General features: G+C 38.7%; 1 protein-coding gene across 1 annotated transcript; it reads right to left on the bottom strand.

The window, feature by feature from the left end:
• Positions 1 to 7317: 7317 nt before the first annotated feature.
• On the bottom strand, positions 7318 to 13320 carry LOC127118144 (uncharacterized). Its single transcript, XM_051048292.1, has 2 exons — positions 12757 to 13320; positions 7318 to 9413 (listed from the first exon to the last, which is right to left on the bottom strand). Exon 2 carries the CDS (start codon positions 9398 to 9400, stop codon positions 7709 to 7711), a length of 1692 nt encoding a protein of 563 aa, XP_050904249.1. The 5' UTR covers positions 9401 to 9413; positions 12757 to 13320; the 3' UTR covers positions 7318 to 7708.
• Between the last annotated feature and the right edge of the window lie 9621 nt (positions 13321 to 22941).

Genomic DNA, 22941 nt, shown 5'->3' with positions numbered 1-22941 from the left:
ACCACAAACGGTCCTTCATAGTTTGGAATCCACTTGCCACGTGAATCCTTCTGGAGGGAGATTATCTTTTTCAAAACTAGTTCACCTACATTAAACTCTCGAGGTCGGACCTTCTTGTCAAACGCCCGCTTGAGTCTCCTCTGATATAACTGACCATGACACAACGCTGTCATCCTCTTTTCCTCGATTAGATTGAGCTGGTCAAATCTGGTTTGAATCCATTCTGCTTCTTCTAATTCTGTCTCCATCAAGACTCTCAGTGAGGGAATCTCAACTTCTATCGGTAGCACAGCCTCCATGCCATAGACTAGTGAGAAAGGGGTTGCCCCTGTTGAAGTGCGAACAACTGTTCGATATCCGTGCAAAGCAAAGGGTAGCATCTCGTGCCAATCTTTATAAGTTTTCACCATCTTCTGAATGATCTTCTTGATATTCTTGTTAGCTGCCTCCACAGCTCCGTTCATCTTTGGCCTATAAGGTGACGAGTTATGATGTTCAATCTTGAAATTCTCGCACAACTCCTTCATCATCTTATTATTCAGATTTGATCCATTATCAGTGATAATCTTGCTAGGAGTTCCGTAGCGACAAATTATCTCTTTCTTGATAAACCGAGTGACGACTTGCTTTGTCACATTGGCATAAGAAGCTGCTTCTACCCACTTAGTGAAGTAGTCAATGGCAACCAGAATGAACCGATGTCCATTTGCAGCTTTAGGCTCAATCATACCAATCATGTCTATGCCCCACATTGAGAATGGCCATGGAGATGATAAAACATTCAGAGGAGTAGGTGGCACGTGCACCTTGTCAGCATAAATTTGGCACTTGTGGCATTTCCTGGCATAGTGGTAACAATCTGTTTCCATTGTCAACCAATAGTAACCAGCTCTAAGGATTTTCTTCGCCATTGCATGTCCGTTTGCATGAATTCCGAAAGAACCTTCATGGATTTCTTTGATGAGTAGGTCGGCTTTGTGTCTATCCACGCATCTGAGCAGAACTAAATCGAAGTTTCTTTTGTATAGAACACCACCACTTAGGAAGAAATTGGCTGATAACTTTCTTAAAGTCTTTTTGTCTGTGATGGATACATCATTTGGATACTCGTGCTTCTCAAGATATCGTTTGATGTCATAAAACCAAGGCTTGCCATCTGTTTCTGCTTCAACTGCCAAGCAATGTGCCGGCTCGTTTAGACGTTGAATTGTAATAGCAGGTGATTCGTTAGCCCACTTGACCTTGAACATAGATGACAGAGTAGCCAAGGCATCGGCTAGCTGATTCTCCTCCCTAGGAATATGATGGAAATTAATCTCATCAAAGTAGGGGATTAGCTTCATGACATGCTCTCGATATGGGATCAAATTGGGATGGCGGGTCTCCCAATCTCCTTTGATTTGATAGATGACAAGTGCTGAGTCTCCATACACCTCAAGAATCTTGATTCGTAGGTCAATAGCTGCTTCAATTCCCAAGATACATGCTTCATACTCCGCCATGTTATTGGTGCATTGGAAACATAACCTCGCCGTAAAGAGAAGATGAAAATCCTTTAGAGAAGTTATAACAGCCCCAATCCCGTTACCCAATGCATTTGAGGCACCATCGAACACGAGCGTCCACCGCGATCCTGGTTCGGGTCCTTCTTCCGAGCCTAGAATCTCATAGTCTCTTATGTACATGACGTCTTCATCTGGGAAGTCAAGTCTCATCGATTGATAGTCCTCCACTGGCTGGTGCGCAAGGTACTCTGATAACACACTACCCTTAATGGCCTTCTGAGTTACATATTGAATGTCATATTCTGATAACAACATTTGCCAGCGAGCGATCCTGCCAGTTAATCCAGGTTTCTCGAAGATGTACTTGATGGGATCCATCTTGGATATTAACATTGTTGTATGACAAATCATATACTGTCTCAGACGACGAGCAGCCCATGCTAATGCACAACAAGTCTTTTCTAGCATGGAGTACCTGATTTCACATTCTGTAAACTTCTTGCTCAGGTAGTAGATAGCATGCTCTTTTCTACCCGTCTCATCGTGTTGCCCCAGTACACATCCCATGGATTCATCGAGTACTGTCAAATACATAATGAGAGGCCTTCCTGGAACTGGTGGCACTAAGATTGGTGGTTCTTGTAGATACTGTTTGATTTTATCGAATGCACTCTGGCAATCATCGTTCCACCTAACGGCTTGATCTTTTCTTAACAACTTGAATATTGGCTCACAAGTGGATGTCAGATGCGAGATGAATCTGGAAATATAGTTCAATCTGCCCAAGAAACCACGGACTTGCTTCTTTGTCCGAGGTGCTGGCATCTCTTGAATAGCTTTGACTTTGTCAGGATCAACTTCTATGCCTCTCTGGCTCACAATGAATCCTAGAAGCTTTCCAGATCTGACTCCAAAAGTGCATTTAGCAGGGTTTAAGCGCAGTCTGTATTTCCTCAATCTTACAAACAACTTCTTCAGATGAATAACATGCTCCTCTTCTGTCTGAGACTTGGCAATCATGTCATCCACATAGACTTCAATCTCCTTATGTATCATATCATGGAAAAGAGTCACCATGGCCCTTTGATAGGTTGCCCCAGCATTTTTCAGGCCGAAAGGCATTACCTTATAACAGAAAGTGCCCCATGGTGTAATGAAAGTTGTTTTCTCCATATCTTCGGGAGACATTTTAATCTGATTATATCCTAAGAACTCGTCCATGAAGGAGAATACAGAGAACTGAGCTGTGTTATCTACCAATACATCAATGTGAGGTAAAGGAAAATCATCTTTGGGACTAGCTCTATTCAGGTCTCTGTAGTCTACACACATTCGAACTTTTCCATCTTTCTTCGGAACTGGCACAATATTAGCAATCCACTGCGGATAAGTTGCAACAGCTAGAAAACCTGCATCAAACTGCTTCTTGACCTCTTCTCTGATCTTGACAACCATGTCTGGTCGAGTTCTTCTCAACTTCTGCTTGATGGGCGGGCATTCAGGCTTCAACGGCAGCTTGTGCACAACTATGTCGGTGTCGAGTCCTGGCATATCCTGATATGACCAAGCAAACACATCCACATATTCATGTAGTAGCTTGACTAGGTCCTCCTTCACATTTTTTTTCAAAGCAGTTCCGACCTTGACTTCTTTTCTATCCTCCTCAGTCCCCAGATTGATCACATCCACTGGTTCCTGATGAGGCTGAATCATCTTTTCCTCTTGTTTCAAAAGTCTGGTCAACTCTTCTGGAAGTTCGCAGTCTTCCTTACCGTCCTCTTCAGCTTGGTTAATCGGGAGGTCGAAGTCATAGGGAATTATAGCATTGTCGTGTTCAATGGATCCAGTTATTAATGATCTGCATGGAAATGATTTTTCTTTTTAGAGGAAGATTTTGAAAAATGAAAGTAACGTGAAATAAAAATTGCCACTTTTTTTTGTTGTTTATTTTTTTTGTAAAAAAATAAATAAAGTAAAAAGATGAAAGACAGGGATCTCAAAAAATGTGCTTTGTATTGATGATAAGGCTTAAATATTAACACAAAATGGGCCCTACAAAGCTATCCATATGCCTTGGGCATGACATTGGATGTTTTAAAAAACAGTAAATTACTTTGAACAAGAAACTATATCCGGAACATCTGTTGCCTTCCAGTTAGTGAGAGCGGCATCCGGAGGTCCACAAAAGACCATCTTGAACAAATCTAGATCTTCATCTTCAAGAGCATTCACTTGATCATCACTTCGGAAACCAGCTTTGGAGAATATTTCCTGGATGCTAGGAACCTTCCCCTGATGTATCTTCTGATCTTTGAAAAGTTCAATAGACGGCTGATATCCTAATCCACACTTGTCTTTCTTCTCTGGTAGTTCAATCACTGTGCCCCAAATTCCAGGGCAACCAGCTTCAATTGCAGCTTTCACACTCTTCCACGAGGTCATGACCCCCTTGGGTTCTTCAACAAGTTTCAGCTTAGTCTGGACCACATTGACCACTTCAAGGGCTTGGAGAGGAGTTTCAACAATGTCTTCACCTACTTCAATGTATCTGAAAGAAGTCAAATGGCTGACGAAAATATCTTCCTCTCCGGATACTGATACCAGCTTACCAGAAGTAACAAACTTCAGCTTCTGGTGAAGTGTCGAGGTGACAGCTCCAACAGCATGGATCCAAGGTCTACCTAACAGACAGCTATAGGCAGGCCTAATATCCATTACCTGGAAGGTAATACGGAAAGTTTGAGGGCCAATCAGGATTGGAAGGTCAATCTCCCCAATAACTGTTCGCTTAGACCCATCAAAAGCTTTCACTATCAAAGCACTGGGTCTCATCTGCACCCCTTCAATATTCAACTGTGCCAGGGTAGTCTTAGGTAACACGTTCAAGGATGAACCTGTATCTACCAGTACTTGAGCCAAAGTAACATCTGTACACTTAATGGAGATATGAAGCGCCATATTATGTTCTCGCCCATTAGGGGGTAAATCATCATCAGTGAACATCAAACAACTACTAGCATTGAGATTAGCAACCACATTATCAAACTGAATAACACTGATGTCTTCTGCCACATAAGCTTCGTTCAAGAACTTCAATAGAGCAATCCTATGAGCCTCAGAACTCATAAGCAGAGAAAGAATGGAGATTTTTGAAGGAGTCTGGTTGAGCTGATCTACGACCTTGTAATCACTCTTCTTGATAATCTTCAAGAATTCTTTATCCTCTTCAGTAGTCACTGCTTTCTTAGATGAGCCTTCTCCTTCTTCTGGAGGATTTACCTCTTTCCCCTTTGTTGGTTCAACTGTTGGTGTACTTTCTTTGTTTGGGATCACTTCAGGAGCGAAAACCCTTCCACTTCGAGTCACACCACTAGCTCCAGCGATGTTAGTCACGTCTGGCTCTTTCAAGATTACTGGTTTGTTACCCACATAAACTACAGGCTCATAGTTCCAAGGCACGGCTTTGGTATTGTCAAATGAGAATGGAGCGGGAACATGGATAACCATGGGCTCAATCTTCTTCACTGGCTCTAGGTCAACATTTCTCTGATAAGGGACCACAAAAGGCTTGGGAAGCCTCTCTTGATCAAATATAGGCACAATCACAGCAACATCCTCATCAATCTTTGCTCTAGTGAACTGAATAACCCGCTGATCCATCATACGTTGAAGACAAACTTTGAATTCACCACACTGATCAGGGTTGGATGAACACACCACACAATTATCATGTACTCCATTCATCAATTCTGCTTCCATCAATCTAGCACGGACCACTGTTAAAAGAGTCTTCAACTTGAACACATCCTTTATCAATACATCTTCAGTTGAACTTTCTATAGCATTGACACCTGAACTATCATTTTTAGGCAAAGGATTGTTCCCCACATTTGGAACATCAGCAAAAGACAATATTTTCTGATCTATCAACTCTTGAACCCGGAGTTTGAACACCTTGCAATTCTCTGTTGTATGACCCTCTGAATTAGCATGAAAAGCACATCTAGCATTCTCATCATACCAAGGCTTATGCGGCTTCGGCATTGGAGGTAGTGCCCTTGGCACGACAGTCCCATTCTGAATCAGATACGGTAGCAATTGAGTGTAAGTCATTGGGATAGGAGTGGTATTCACATTATTGTATTGTTGATATGGCCTCTGTTGATTTGGCCGTTGCTGCTGAACTGGACGTGGTTGATTATTCTGTTGATTTCTCTGTTGATGTTGATGTGGAGGAGCCTGGAATTGAGGTTGTGGAGCTTGATATTGAGGAACTGGAACTTGATAGTGAGGTACTGGAGCTGGAATAGGAACATGAGCAATTGGACGATAAGGCATGGTTGGATATTGAGCAGCTGCTACGTAAGGGTACTGATAATAAGGCAGAGGAGCAGGAGCCCTGGGTGGTACCCTCCTCTGAGAAGAAATGGCACTAGTCTCACCCTCCTTCCTCTTGAATCCGTTGAAAGGCTTCTTCAAGATTGGTTGACTGCTGGAACCTCCCTGGATTTTACCACTTTTCAGTCCTTCTTCTACTCTTTCTCCCACGATCACCATGTCAGAAAATCCTGTGGACACACTACTGATCAATCTTTCATAATATTGGCCCTGCAAGGTTCCCATGAAAATGTCAAGCAATTCACGATCAACCAATGGAGGGTGCACCCTTGCAGCCAATTCTCTCCAGCGTTGTGCATATTCTTTAAAAGATTCATTGTCTTTCTGGGCCATACTCTGAAGCTGAGTACGATTTGGTGCCATGTCAGTATTATATTTGTATTGCTTTGCGAATGCTTCAGCCAACTCATCCCAAGTGTGGATGTTGCTACATTCCAACTGCATGTACCAGTCCAAAGATGCCCCAGTTAGACTGTCTTGAAAGCAATGGATCATGAGCTTATCATCTCTGGCATAGGCAGCCATTTTACTGCAATACATTTTCAAATGTATGTTAGGACATGTGAGTCCTTTGTATTTTTCAAATTCAGGCGCTTTGAATTTTGGAGGAATCACCACGTCTGGGACTAGACACATCTCCAAGGCACTTAAACGGGTTGAGTTATGTCCTTCCAAGATTCTTAGCTTTTCGGCCAGAGCACGACACATCAAGATAGCCTCAGAATCTTGGGCAACAGTAGGGATGACCACTGGAGTAACTCCATTGTAATTCTGCATTTCAAACTCGTCCTGGAGCTCTTCATCAGTGCGGGGCATGACTACTTGATTGACTATCGGAGGTCCTTGCACAACGACTCCATCAGCTACTCCAGAAGTATGCACAGGTGGAGGCACATGATTTCTTTCAGGCGGTGGAACAAAGCCTGGAGGAAGACCGTAGATAACTGGATTTGGAATAGGAACTGAAGGTCCTGACTGAAGAGCAACCCCTTGAACTAGAGCATCGTTCCTTGCAGCAGCGGCAACACGAGCCTCTTCTTCCCTTCTAGCCAGAACTTGTATAGCCTCAAAGATCTGTTCGATCTTGCTTTTGACAGAGTCCATCTCCTCTCTGAAGGCAGCTTGTTCTTCTCGAACTACATCCATGATTCTTCTTGTGTTGGAGCGGGTAGCGTATGTACGTTGAGGAATCAGCTTGAACTACTGGACATGAGGAAAAATGGAATGAGTTTTTGTTTTGAGAAATGAAATACATGATGCATATGTTAATGCACGTGGATTTAAAAATGTCTTTTATGCTTATGTTCAATTTTATTTTCAGGGAACCGTGTTAGATTCCTGGTAACTTAGCAAGCATTCAAAGAGATCACGGGGAATAAAACAAGAATGGAACCAAACTTTTTTGTACAAAAGAAACTCAAAATCCTTCATTCATTCAATTCAAAATAGAGTACAAGGATTGAGTACAAAATATTCTTTCAAACATAAAGGAAAGTACAACATAAAATAAATAAAAAAGGTCAAACTGCAGGCTTCTGTTTGTTGAGATCTTCCAACTCTCCTTTGAACCTTTTTATCATGTCTTCACAAAGATAAATAAATTCAGTCACTGAACGAGGGATGTTGTCATTGTCTATGTCTTCCAAAGCACATCTTAGCATCAAAGGCACATTCGTAGCCATGCCATTACAGAAGTCTATCAAACTGGCAAATTTGTCTCGATACTCATTTCTTTGTTCATGTAAAAACTGGATGGTTTCCTCGCAGGCTGCCAAACTAGCATTCACATTTTCCCTTGCGTTCATCTAATCTTCACCTTCTTGTAGCAAAGAGTCATGTCGGCCTCTCCAGTATCGTTCCCACTCATTAGCATTTTCAGCCTCCTGGCACTTTCCATTCCACATTTCAGGTGTAACCTGAGTAGCAGCCATAACACTCTCTTTACTGCGGCGTTCTCGTTCTTCCCTTTCTTTTGATTCAAAGAGTGAAACACTGAGGTTGGCTATCTCAGCCTCAAGCATCTCTCTTATCTCCTTTTTTTGTTTTGTGGCGAGCTTCCACCATTTCTCTTTCTCACGACAATCCCTCTCAGCCTCTTTCAGTTGGCTTTTGACGGTATTCAAGCAGCTCTCAGCCGGATCTAACCCCTGTTTGACTCTTTTTCTCTTATATTCCTCCTTATCAGTCATTTCCACATTTGCTTGAAGTTGTGTTTTCTTCCGCCCAAGCTCCCACTTATGATTATCCCTTTCTTCAGTAATCCGGAGAAGGTTCAACCGTAGCTCTTCATTCTCTTTTTCCAAACTTTGGATGACAACTTTGAGCTCTTTAGCTTCCTCCATAGTGACGTGAGTAGGTTCTGGAGGATTTGTATGCATTGGAGGCTCATAAGGGTATGGTAGTTTGTCTTGAGAAGCTCTGGCTTGGACCCAACTTGTATATGGCCCTCTAGCTATACAATTCTTCTTTCCACGCTCCCTTTTTCCTTCTCTACGAACTTTAGTCCAGGCACGACCTATCCTCTTCACCAGATCAAAGTCCTTCACTCCTTCTCCTAGCAAGAAACCTTCTAACAACTTGTCTTCTGGTTTGTCATTCATAGGAAACCCAAGTTGCCGCATAGCAAGCTCAGGATTGTAATTGATGCAACCTCGAGTTCCTATGAGTGGCACATTATGGAAGTTGCCACATTTGACGATTATGTCCACATCATCATAAACACGAGAGTACCAGGTGATGTCATTGGCAGTGAGAGACATGATTTTTTGAGACCACTTGAGGTTATCCTTGTTCTGAATAAAAGGCCCTTCGTTTGGTAAGTGATATAAGAACCATTTATACAGTAAAGGAGCGCAACACTGGATCATCCCCCCCTTCTTCTCATTTCTCCAATGGATAGAGTGATAAACATCTGCAAGCAAGGTGGGAATGGGATTCTTGAGCAAGAAAATGCGTATAGCAGTCATGTCCACGAAGCCATCAATGTTCGGGAACAAGACAATCCCATAGAGTATCAAGGCTAACACAACATTGAAAGCGACCCAATCTTCTTTACTTTTGAAATCTGAAGCTTTTCCCACTAAGAACTTCAAAGTGAATCCCGAAGTGCCTCCTTTTGGTCCAAGATTAGCCTTCACTTCCGCTTTATCTAGATGTATAGATGAACCTATTTGTTGAGGTGTAGGAAATTCCCCTAGACCAGTGTAAGGGACTTCATCCTTGATACCAATGTTTGCTATATGTGAGAACTCTTCCAATGTTGGCGCCAACTGGAAGTCCTGGAATGTGAAACACCGCAAGGGAGGATTATAGAATTGTGCCAAAGTGAAAATGGCCCAAGCATCCACCTCGGTGTTCATGATAGTCAATAGGTCACCATACTCAACACAAAAGTTGTTCCTTCTGATTTTTTTCACATCTGAGATCAACCCCTTAATCAATCCTAGCTTTGGATTCCTGAACTTGAATGAATAAGTACATTTTTGATTGCCACCCATGTCTTCTGAATGCCTACAATCAACAGAGTCTTTAGGTCCCTTGAAAATATGCACATGTCATATGTGTTATGATTATGAAATGTTTTATGTTTATGTATGTACAGTTGGGTAGGTGATCATTGGAACATTCTGATTAATTACTTCATGGAGGAAAGGTTCCAGGAATAGGAAAACCAAACAGGTAGGCTCTAGGGTTTAAAAGGTTCCTAGAGTCATGGACCCAATTCAAGAATATTATCGTCAGAACGACTAATCGTAAGACAATAATATCTTAAGAAGGATCTATTCTAGGTTAGGTCTTTATATTAACCCAACGAGTCCTAAGTCTCGTAGGTCAATACTACACAACCATCGACTCCACAGTTCTAGACACGGTTCCCAGAGTCATGGATCACACCTGACAATATTATCGTCAGAACGACTACTCGTAAGACAACAATATCCTCAAAAATGATCTATTCCGAGTGAGGTCTTCATATTAACCCAACGAGTCCTAAGTCTCATAGGTTAACACTACACAACCATCGGTCCTAAAAGCCATAGGTTCAGGGTTCTACAAAAGGTCCTCAGAATCATAGATCGAGGTTGAAAGTATCACCACCAAAACGACTAATCGTAAGACAGTAATACTTTCAAGGGATCTCATCTGAGTGGGGTTCTCGCATCAACCTAACGAGTCCGATGTCTCGCAGGTCAATACTACACAACCACCATCCTAACTTAAGTTTTTCTCAAAGCTCGGGTATAAAGCTTTTCCTCACACAAATGCCAATAGTCCAGAAAGTTCCCATGATACCATATATCAATAATACAGTAATTGAAAATGCAAATAATAAAGGCATATATAGATAAAATAAATCAGAAGCAAACAAACGGATAAAAGCAAAACTCAAACACAAAACAAACTAAATTAGGGTTGACTCGCTTAGGAGAACTTTCAGTCCCCAGCAGAGTCGCCAGCTGTCGCGGCGCGAAAAATACCCGAGCGTAGGGAACGCTCGAAATATAAATAAAACAGAGTCGCCACCAAACTTTATTTATTCCCAAAGAGGGAAAGGGAAAATATCGATAAAACCCATGAAAATAAAAAAGAAATGGTCGTCGCAACCAAATCGAGTTCGGGAGTCGGTTATGCAAGGGGAAGGTATTAGCACCCCTCACATCCATCGTACTCGATGGGACCCATTTAGTTAGTTTCGTGTTAGAGTGTTAACGTGATATCATTTGTGAACTTCCACTTATCGAGTGAGAAAAGAGAAAGAAAGAAAGGAAGGACTTAAGGTTTTTTAATATTAATGTGCCTGACAAGATTTCGCAATCCTGCTCCTACGTATCTCCAGGTGCTATGAAGAACTCAAGGCATACGTAGTTCTACCCAAAGAGAACTACTGGGTGGATTGCTTTTAAAGAGAGTGATGCTTGGATCACATTTGAGCGATTAAACCTTTACTTGTTGCTCACTCTTGGAGGCTGAAGTCTTTGTTTGTTTCGCATCAAAATAGATGATGCATACCCTTTTCTGAAAATGTTTTCGGAGTCGCACAAGGGCGGAAAACAAGTTTGATGAGTTTGAGTTGATTTTAAACGGAGACAAGCATCTAAGCAGGGAGCTCCACTGCAGTACTCAGATGCTCGAAAAGGAAGAGGCCTAAGCCCAATCACTCTCTTTTCATCCAAAAGTTTATTATGAAACTGTGGTAAATTAGGTCAAAATTCATTAACGGAAGACGATTAATCAGACATAGAGCTCTACAGTAGTGTCCAAATAATCGGGAAAGAGAAGGTCGATACCCAATCAATTTTTTTCTTCTATAAGAGAAATGACCTAATTCTAGTAATTATTGTATTTTAATATGGAAGACGAATGTTTGAACATTGAGCTCTACAGCAGTATCCTAACATCCAAAACAGAGAAAGTCTAAACTTAATCAGTTTCTTCCATTTTTATTGTGAAAAGCTTTTGAAAATAGGGGGACAACTTGACATTGGATCAAGTGTCAGAAGTTGACTTATGAAAATAATTTGGATGTGGCGGGGGTATATTTGACTTTGTAATCAATTTGGATTTGATTTAGGACAAAAGACTCGACGTTGGATCGAGTGTTTGTTTTTGTTCTTTTCTAAAAAGGGTTGATTTTAATCTTGGAATTAACAATCAACTAATACAATAAAAATAAACAAAAGCAATAAAATTTATTACACTTTTTCGGGAATGGGGGTACAGTTTGTCGAATGGGATACAATACAATAATTAAATCATATAAGCTATGAAAGACAGTTGAGAAATAAAAAAATCTCGTTGTAAGAAGGCCCAAGAGAAAGCCACGGGACTCGAAGTAAAAATCAGAAGTTAAATTGAATTTTTAACTTTAAAACATCTGAGTAAAACCGATCGAACAAATAAATCAATTTTTTTTCTATTTAATAATTAAAATAAAATAACTAATTAAACAATAAACAAATATAAAAATAATAATAATAACAATCAAATAAAATAAACACATAATGATAAATAAAATAAATAAATAAATAAATAAATAATAATAATAACAATAATAACAATTAATAATAATAATAATAAGAATAATAATAATGATTATAATAATATAAATATAAAAATAAAAAATAAAAAATTAAAATATGAAAAGAAAAAGGGGTGTACTATATAAAGATGAGGGTGTAAAAATTAATGGACTTAGACTTCAAGAATTCAGTAACCAAATGGTAAAATAATCTAACCTAAATTAATACAAAAAATGAATTATTTTTATAAAACAGAAAAGGAACAAAAATGAGATTCTTAAAATATTTGCAAATTAAATCATATTATTTTATTTACACTTAACAATATCAAAATATATTTATCTATATATATATATATACTACCAAATATTTATCTTTCTAATCACTTAAAAAAATAGTATAATTTAATTTCCATGATTTGTAATGGAGGCCACATTTAATTCTTTATATGCCTATTATTGCTGCTACCTAGCATATGCTACCGTAACACAGAGACCCAGTCGAATACCTTACGATACATTCAAGTACTTTTCAAGCATACATCTTACTGAAATAATATGTATTAAAATATGCTTTATGTCACATTCCTTAACTTTTATATAAAATAAAAATGATGTGGTTCAATACAGAAGAGAATTAATCATCACACAATAAACACAGTCAAAAAAAAAATTCATCCATCCACCATATGGTATAGACTCATGGTAAAGCACAAAAGAAAACTCATACATGGCTAACTCTAACTATCAAAAGAGCATGTAAAGAGAACAAAATATCAACAAAACAAAATAGTTGTCAATTAAAGTATTTGGAGAGCAACAAACAAAACTTACAAAATACCAAGCAGATGAAAAGAAAGTAACTTCCAGTGATGATGATCGAAGGTTAAGATCGATGTGAGTACGACATATCTGTAAATAGAACCGAAGATTGAAACAGAGTAAGGTAAAGGCTGGTGATGGAAATGAAGGAGGCGGAGGCGAGATTGTGAGGTTGATGTCGTTGAAAAAAAATGCAGGTGGTGGTGGAAGGTTGATGAAAAAAAATTGATGTGTGTTGGCTTGGGTTGAAGGAAGTATGTAGGTTAAAAGTCTCTTGTTGAAAATATTTTCTGCTCTCTCCTCCTTCTTCAACAAGGTTTTTTTTCTTTTTTTAATCTCAAATGTGGGAGATATCTTTTATGAGGTGGTGTGCTGATCCGTGAAAAGCAGAGAAAGGTCCTCTTCTGATTTTTTTGGAAACAACGCTCATTTGTTAATACCGCGTTTGGATCTTCTACCTCTTAAAAAACGTTTTTGCATAGCTCTCCCTCATAGGCGAACGCGTGAAGCTATTTGATAGGAAGGAGAGGGATCTTTTCTTACCAATGAAAACTGATGTCAGTTAGGAAAATGGGAAAAAGTGACCATTGGCTCCTTCTACACTTCACTGATTTTTTTTACTAACATTTATGGTCTAACAATTAAAAATGAAATAATAAATAATAAAAGAATTGTAAAATTAACATAAAAAAAAGAATCAAGTTAAACTACATAATCGAAATCAGATTGAAACAAGAGCATAGAAAATTCTATTGTATTATCGTGAACATTTTGATAAAGAAATAAAAATAATTGGATAAAAATGAATAAAAATCGGGCACAGAAATGCTCCAAAAATAAAACGGACTGCACCAAAATTACCAGCGCGAAATAAACTTCTCAAACATACATGTTTTGATCAAATTTAAAAATAAAAATGACCGGTTAAAAGGCCCATACTGATTAAAATGAAGTTAAAAAGTAGTCAAAAAATTAAAATGAGCATGTCATGTTAAACTACGTAAACCGTAGATTAAGAATACTGACGTCTGCAAGCTTAATTTTGAAATTTTTCGTCTACCAATTCGACATACAGTTGAGAGATCTGTATGTAGATCCAAAAAATATCTGGCTGATATTTTAAGCACCATGCGAAATAAAATGCATGATGTGACAAGTAGAAAATGCAAATGTATTGTAAATGAACTAAATTGTTGACTGAGTAACCGTGAACAGACAATCTGATGTAACAGAATCACCCTTTACCATTTACTTCTGATTCTCCATCATAATTAAAATCCTACAAAGATTCAGATGACGACAATACTCTTGATTGTCACACTCTGAACCTCTGAAGACACGATGAAATGGAAATAAACGATGCACTGAGATTGAGAAAGCAAGTCTTTCGACTTCTTAATCAATATAAAAATGAATGTTATTAAGATATGATAAAATGCCAGAACTCCTGACTTTTCATCTAAAATCTTGATAAATTCCTTTTTAACTAATGAAATGCATGACAAAATGGATCGATTCATGCTATGTTGATGCGAGTGAAAAACTCAGGGTAAAATTTAGGGTATGACACGTCGTTCTATTGATTTTAACTTCTTTATGTCTTTTACTTTCGTACAAAAACCTTGGTATTAACTCTGTAAATTGAGACCATAAAAAGAGTGACTTTAATTTTAAATAAAATTAAACCAATTTAGTTTTGATTCCTTATTCCGCTTACTTTACATACCAATATCTAAATTAATTAGCCGGACATGCTAAACAGGTCTAAACCATTATCATGCTTAAATAAAACCATATCAGGCAAACAATATAAATAAACAGTAATGCAGAGCATATATAAATTAAAATAATAAATTAAAGAACCTGGATAATTAATAGGAATCTTGAACACTCCACCACAGACCAGTTGGATTTGTTCTTGCAATCTTCAATCGGACAGGAAAATAAAAGCAAAGGAATAAAATACTATGATCTAACGTAAGGTTAGATCCAATAAAAGATACACAATAATTTCCGGTGTAGAAACTATTGTGTGAAAAATTAATTAAGTGCTCTGAAAATTGACTGGAAAAGAAAAGGAAATAAAAATTGCTAATAATAGAAAGTTGTAGAAAATTAATGCTGTAAATGCTTGCACGGCGGAAAAAGAAGCGAGACCGAGAGAGCTGCAGGGTTGGATCTTTGGCTCTATTTATATTACTCTCATTTGTAACCGTTTCCAAAAGTGCATTCCGTAAGTAACTTACACGCTTCAACGAGTCAAGCGGAAGAATAGGCTTCAATGTGCCTCTGTTGCGCGTTAAAAGCCAAAAATATAGGAGTGGGGTGTGACGTTCGTCACACCATGTGTTACGCTCGTAACACAAAGTAGCAGGGCGTGACGCTCGTCACACCTTGTGTGGCGGTCGTCACACCTTCAGCGCTCCTGGCTTGTAATTGTGGACTGGGCTTTAGTGGAATTTGCTTTCATCCTCTTTTTCACCCCCCTTTTCTTCCTTTTTCACTTTTGCTTCAGATAAGTTACCTGAGACAAATAGAAGGGAAAATACCACGTAATATCGAATAATATGAAATAAATTGAAACAAATAATAATATATTTTAATTAAATCGAGTCCAAAAATGTGATATTATTTCATGTTATCATTTCTCACAACCTATATTGTCATTATTGTTGCAAGAAGGGTCACACTATTACAAAATGCAAGTTTATGAGACTTATTGTTCCTAAAGGTTCCTTTCAATAGTTTCCTAAATGCAACTAAAGTTTCATCAATCCTCAAGGACACAATGAAGATTGGGTACCTGGCACTTTTCGTTGATCTTACAGGATAAATGTTTTGACTCTATGAAAAGAGTATGGGATCTCGTTTATGGAGGCTCAAGACATGATACGGGTGACATCTCCTTATTGCTTTGACTTTGTGGAAAGGAAGAAGGATAATGTGACCAAGGAGGTCAACATTTAACATTCTGTTAATTGGTAAAAGTGTGTTGATTATTATTAATTTTTTCTATCTGAGAAGTGTCGAAAAAGGTATTGTGTTTCATGATGTAGGTTTATCTTCAACAAGACATACTCAAGTGCATCAAATTATGAATTGATCAACCTAAGATGATGAAATCTGAGGAGGAGAAAGATAACTATCACGGTTGAACAAGAGTGAAAGTCCAACAACAAAGGATGATTATTAAGTTAATTACCTTCTTTGATGCATTATTAATCACATTTTCAAGTACTTCTGCAAAGAGAAAAGTGATAAGAGTGTTCATTTTCAAAGGTTTGTGGCACGTTTCTCTCTGATGAAGCTTATCCACGTGTATCTAGAATGGTCATCAACCACCACGTAGGCATATCTCTTCCCACCAAGACTTTCGACCTGCATAGGTCCCATTAAGTCCATATGCAGCAGTTCCAGAACTCTGGAAGTTGTAGGATGTCCCAGCTTCGGATGTGACATCTTGGTTTGCTTGCCCACTTGGCATTCACCACAGACTCTTCCTTCATCAATAAGCAGCTTTAGGATCCCTCTGACTGCTTCCTTGGATATAATCTTTTTCATTCCCCGTAAGTGAAGATGTCCAAGACGTCTATGCCACATCTTCACCTCCTGTTCTTCCTTGGTTGAGGAGCATATAGTTGAAAAGTTAGAGACTTTAGGTTCCCACAGATAACAGTTATCTTTGGACCTGGTTCCTCTCATAACTTCCTGATTGTCACCATTAGTCACAATGCATAGCTCCTTAGTAAACTGAACATGAAACCCTTGATCACACAGCTGACTTATGCTGATGAGGTTTGCAGTTAGTCCTCTTACTAACAGCACATTATTCAGTTTTGGAACTCCAGAGCAGTCCAACTTACCCACACCTTTTATTTTACCTTTGGCACCATCACCAAAGGTCACATAGCTGGTAGTGTGAGGTTGAATATCCACCAGTAGATTTTCCATACCAGTCATATGTCTTGAGCATCCACTGTCAAAGTACCAGTCTTCTCTGGTAGAGGCCCTTAGAGCAGTGTGTGCTATCCTAGCATACCATTGTTGCTTCTGGATGGGAACATAGCGCTTATATGGTTTATGCGAGGCTTGGTTAGGGAAACCATGAATCCAGTAGCAGAAGGCTTTTATATGACCAAGCCTACCACAGTGGTGACACCTCCACTCCTGGTATTTCCTCTTCTGATGATCATTCATCCTAGTTCCTCGATGTTGAGACATTGGCTTTGACATCCGCTTGAACTTCTGAACTTTAGCCTTTGGGCGTTTGTGTTCAGCTGAGGATCTTTTCCCAAATCCTAGGCCAGATTTGGTTCCAGACTGCTGTCCCACCTTTAGAATCTCTTCCAAGGTGTCAGTTCCCTTATTCATCATTCTGATGGATTTGGTCATCTGATTCAGCTTGGAGGTCAGCAGGGCTATCTCACCATTTAGACCCTCTACGACAGACAGTTGCTTCTGTCTCTCATCTTCCAGTTCCTTGATGAGTTTCTTCTGCTTTTCTCCTTGTGCACGCACTTCTGCACTGGTGGTACACAGCTTCTTATAGGCTGCAGCAAGTTCATCAAAGGTCAGTTCATCTGCACTTGAGTCATCTTCAGAGGCACAAACACTGGTTAGTGCAGTGACATGTTTGGCAGATTCTCCTTCAGATTCACTTTCAGAATCTCCTTCAGACCATGTGATAGTTAGCCCCTTCTGTTGCATCTTGAGATAAGTAGGACATTCAGCTCTGACGTGTCCATACCCTTCACAACCATGACACTGGATTCCCTTGCCTTGGTTGAACTTTTCTTCAGAAGTTGATCTTTTCCTGATGTCAGACGGGATGTTCTTGACATTAGGTCTCCCGCTTTGATCAATCTTCTTCACGAACTTGTTGAACTGTCTCCCAAGCATGGCTAAAGCTTCTGATATACTTTCATCACCTTCAGTATATCCTGCTTCTGACTCCTCTTCAGCATTAGATACAAAAGCTATGCTTTTGTTCTTCTTTTCAGCATTCTTACACAAGCCCATTTCAAAGGTTTGGAGAGAACCAATGAGCTCATCCACCTTCATATTGCAGATGTCTTGCGCCTCCTCTATGGCTGTGACCTTCATAGCAAATCTCTTAGGCAATGACCTGAGAATCTTTCTTACAAGTTTCTCTTCAGCCATTTTCTCACCTAGTCCACCAGAGGTGTTTGCAATTTCAAGAATATTCATGTGAAAGTCATGAATAGTCTCATCCTCTTTCATCCTCAGATTTTCAAACTTGGTGGTCAGCATCTGAAGTTTGGACATCTTCACCTTGGAAGTACCTTCATGAGTTACCTTGAGGGTATCCCAAACTTCCTTAGCTAGTTCACAGTGGTGTACCAGCCTGAAGATGTTCTTACTGATTCCATTGAACAATGCATTCAAGGCCTTGGAATTTCCAAGAGCTAATGCCTCTTGCTCCTTGTCCCACTCCTCTTCAGGAATCTGCACACTGACTCCATCTTCACCTGTCCTCATTGGATGTTCCCATCCTTTGTTGACAGCTCTCCAGACTTTGCTGTCTAGAGACCTTAAGAAGGCTATCATACGAGGCTTCCAGTCATCATAATTAGAGCCATCCAACATGGGTGGTCTGTTTGAGTGTCCTATATCCTTGTCCATGGTACTAGAAAGTAACTTCCCTAGATCTCACCCAGAAATTCACAGGCAGGGTGCCTGCTCTGATGCCAATTGAAATTCTAGTTATCAGACTTTGGATGTCACACGGGTTGTTATGACATCCAATTCTGCACAGACAGGAATTATGCAGAACTTAAACGTAAGTGCAGTAAATAACACAAGTAATTGTTTACCCAGTTCAGTCCAACATGACCTACATCTGGGGGCTACCAAGCCAGGGAGGAAATCCACTATTAGTAGTATCAATTCAAAGCTAAACTCACCCGTTTACAACTTATCACTTAATCCCTACCCAATGCAATTTCAATCTTACACTAAGATCAGAGTTCCTACTCACTCCCCCTCAATCACCTCAGTGATTACTATCTTTAATCAATATTAAAGACAAGTTGAAGTCACACTTCAAACAACTCTTGATTGTGCTTCACAGCTTTAATCAAGATACACAGCACTCACGCTTAAAAGCTTTGAGCAACACAACACTTACAACTCAATGAACACCCTATGCCACAGCAATCATCTACTTGATAATGGCTTGGCTTACAAGATACGTCTAATACAAGACTCACAAAAATACAGCAGTGAAGTATGATGGACACACAAAATCTTCACGCCTCAAAATCCCTGAAACTGAATGAAGGAACGCCTTCCTTTTTATATTGCAGTACCTGGGCTTTTGCACCTGTATTCTCCTGAATTTAAGGTCACACGAGTTCCCATAAATTCAACATTTAGGTTACTAACAAATAGGCTATTTGTTAGGTTCATTAAATGTAACTTGGTTGTTAATTTCCTGGTTTTTCTCTAAGCTGTTGACTTCCTGAAGAATAGCCCAAGAAAAGCTGAAACAGAAAACTGAACAACCTACAATATAGCATATGCTGTCAGGAATGAATGTCACGACATTCAGCTTGACATCAAGGTCCATATGCTGAGTCTGTTTTTCCAGAAAACAGATTGTACAATTTTGCTAACCTGTGCATGATCAAAATGACCATACTACAGTAACAGCTTACATTAATAAATGTCAAAGTGTCCAACTTAACATTTACACATTTGGCCTTAAGTTAGTTCTGTTATTCTCTTGAAGAACAAACTAAGTTACATGCTGAAGTATAGCAGAACACCACTCTGTCTAATGTTCAGTAGCTGCTGTCAATGATGAATGTCATAACATCCAGTTTGACATTCAGTCAGTAGGCCTTATGCCAGGTCTGGTCTTTCCTTGATAACCAGACTGGAAATAAATACTAAGTTCTAACAGAACACCAGCTGTTCTATTCCTTAGTATCTGTTGACAGGTATGAATGTCACAGCATCCAGTTTGACATTCAATAAATCCTGTGTTAGCTAGTCCTGCAGTAACTACAATGTAGTCACACATACATGTCATGACATCAGTCAAGACATTAGTAACCAGCTAGTGTTTTACCATATAATGCAGCCAATTAAACACCTACAGATAGGTCGGCACATAGAATTAATTTTTGAAATTTTTTAAACTTTCTTTAGTATGTGTTGACTCATAATCTTTTTAGGTCGGCGCATGCTTCCAAGAGGTCGACTCATAAGTCATTTTTGGGTAAATTACCTTCATTTCTTCTTTGCTCTCGTACATGTACCCAAATATCCTAATCTCTTCATTTCATCTTGAGTCGTGCAAATCAATCAATTGGCATTAACTCTTGATAGATTCATTCACTACATATCACCAACATTCAATATTCTAACAAATAATTAGCATTTTCATCAATTTTCTTCATTTCATCTTCAAAAACCCTCATTCACCCAAACTCTCCAAAACTCCAAATTTGCACTTGTTTTTGGTTTTTCTTCACTTCTTTGTGTGTTTTTGAGGTTGTTTATCTGAATTGAGTTTTTGGGTAATCATTTATCTCTCAAACTCCTTCACTTCTCGTTCACACATTTCATCGAACAGTTGGTGTGCAAACTTTGTTTGAACTTTTTTCCATGGCACATAAGCTTTCAAAAACCAAGGGTGATGCTAAAGGTAAAGGTAAGGCAAGCATATCTTCTACTGCTTTGGAACTCCTTTTTTGGTTTTAACTAAGTGTGTTAAGTAATTTGAGGAAAAACATCAACATCTGCTTGTTGTGAAACAATACGTTTGGAAGCCTATTGTGATTGGTTGCTTGGATATTCCTGAAGTGGCTAGTCCCGTTGCCCATCAAAATATTGATTACTTTCTGCAACTTGCTCATGATTATAATGAAGACCTCATACATGTATTCTACTGTGGGTTACATGATAGGTGAGCTTCATGCTTCAACTGTACCATAGGTAACACTTTTTCTGAATTCACTAATGACATTTGAAAATCTTTATTTGGTACTACTATTGTTGATGTTGATGATGATAATGAAGATGACTTGTTGGTAATGGATACCAACACCTGTATACACTTTAGATGGAACATTCATGTGAATGAGTTACTTAAAGCTCCTTGTGCCTATTATTTTTATGATCATACTACTACTGGTCAATTGATGATAGTTCCTAGAACTCTATTGTGGTTGGTTTCTCATGTCTTGCGCCCGAAGAATGGCGAGTTCTCAAGAATTGACTTTGCTGAAATTCATCTGGTGTATATTCTTTTGAACAAGGTCAAAATTAATTGGGCACATTACTTTGTATCTCGAATGTTCTCCATTAAGGAATGCAACAAAGGCATGTCATCTTGCCATGTCTCCATGATTACAAAGATTTTGAGTTACTTCAACATTGGTATGCCTAATCTTACTTATAAATCTCCAGGCCAGGCTCAAGAGTTCTCTCAACGTACCCTAACCAACAAATGATATTTTTAGGATGCAAACCATCAGGTGTAATACTTCTGTATGGGTAAGAATGGTAGGAAGATTTATAATTTTGATGATCCTTCCGAGTTCAGTGATGATGATGTTGAGGAACATATGGATAATCAGAAACCAATTGGTGTCACTCATGATGTTCCTAAGGGTGATGTTGTTATGCAAGATGCTAATCATGGAAAGGATCATGGTAATACCTTTGATGTTGGATTTAGTGATACGTCATCCATCATGACTATGTTCCAGAACATGCAGCTGAGGCAAGAGGAGCGGTATATGGAAGATTGTAAAAGGCAAGATACATTTAAGGCTACTCAAATGGAAAGATTTTGTATGATGCAAGAGCATATGACTTCACAGGATGCAATTTTTTATGCCTTTGCTTCTTATGTAACGGAGAGCCTTGTGTCTATGTGGAATGAGATGGATGTGAATCATGCAACTACCATTGTCAGGATTAACCATATGATTTTGGCCCATAATGAGAATCATCATCATTATGCTCAGTTTTACTGAGAAATGTGTGAGTTCTTGGATTATAACTATGGTAATGATGGACAAGGATGTAATAGGGGAGTGATACCAATGCCTAGGGCTTATGGAAGAGGATGAAGTGTTGTGATGTTGTGTTGTTCTGTATTTGAGTTTCATGTTCTGTTGTGCATTTCTTTCAGTCATACTTTGAGTCATCATGCACTGTTCTTTTTGTTTATTTGTTTTTCTTCTTGTTATGCATTGACAATGTTACTAATTTGTTTGAATATGAGACAATGGTTTTACTATGTGTATTGCCTTGGATGACAATTGTGTAATGTTATTGTATTGTTATTTATGTTGTGTTATTTCCATTGTGTATCTTCATGTATGTTGCGTATATGTGAGTGCATGTCCTTATCTTTGCAAAAGTCTTTGTATGGTATATTGTATATGTGATATGTTGTATCTATGTGATACTATTAATATCTTTCTTTGTCTCTTTTTGATATTGTCAAGGGGGGAGAAGTATATGTCGCTATGAAGCTATGATGCATACATTCAGGGGGAGCCTTCATGCATATGAAACACATCATCTCAATTTTTTCCATCATAAAAAAAGGGGATTATGTGATGCAACTTTATGTTAGATGTGTTTTTTATGATGTCAAAACTAGGATACTTTAGCATTACGTACATTGGATGGTATCATATGAGTCTAGTTGTGCATTTTAGCATTAGGAAGCATGACAACATGTTTAGAAATGTTTAGAAAACATTCATGCATCAAGAAAAGGTTTTATGTATCAAAAACTCATTTTTATGTGAAAAACATACTACAGGTCGAAACATACACATTATAGGTCGACCTATAGAAAGAAATTTCTTCTACAAGTCGACACATACATTTTATATGTCGACTCATGTACTGCATTTTTAAAGCCTGTAGCCTCTGTTTATTGTGCCACCTCTATAGTTAGACTCATAACCTGTACAAGTTGATGCATTACTTCTACAGGTTGGCACATGCATCATATGTGTCGATACATGACTTGCATAGTGTTGATTCTAAGTGTTGGCAGCAATTTTGGTAAAACAAAGAGTGTTCACAAGATGTCATGTGTGATGTCTTAACATAAGATATCCTATGTACCTGCTGGAGTTCAAGAACATGTGCATGCAAGATTGTTTCAGAATGCCACTTACAATGCTAAGGCTTCTGATATTGGAT

The sequence above is a fragment of the Lathyrus oleraceus genome, chromosome 2, assembly GCF_024323335.1.
Source record: "Lathyrus oleraceus cultivar Zhongwan6 chromosome 2, CAAS_Psat_ZW6_1.0, whole genome shotgun sequence".
Taxonomy (NCBI): domain Eukaryota; kingdom Viridiplantae; phylum Streptophyta; class Magnoliopsida; order Fabales; family Fabaceae; genus Lathyrus; species Lathyrus oleraceus.
The sequence above is the reverse complement of the archived record's forward strand: the minus strand, read 5'-3'. Positions and strand labels throughout refer to the sequence as shown.

What these genes read in the sequence shown, in the direction of transcription:
- LOC127118144 (XM_051048292.1), bottom strand. Translation starts at nt 9,400, where the DNA reads ATGGGTGGCAATCAAAAATGTACTTATTCATTCAAGTTCAGGAATCCA.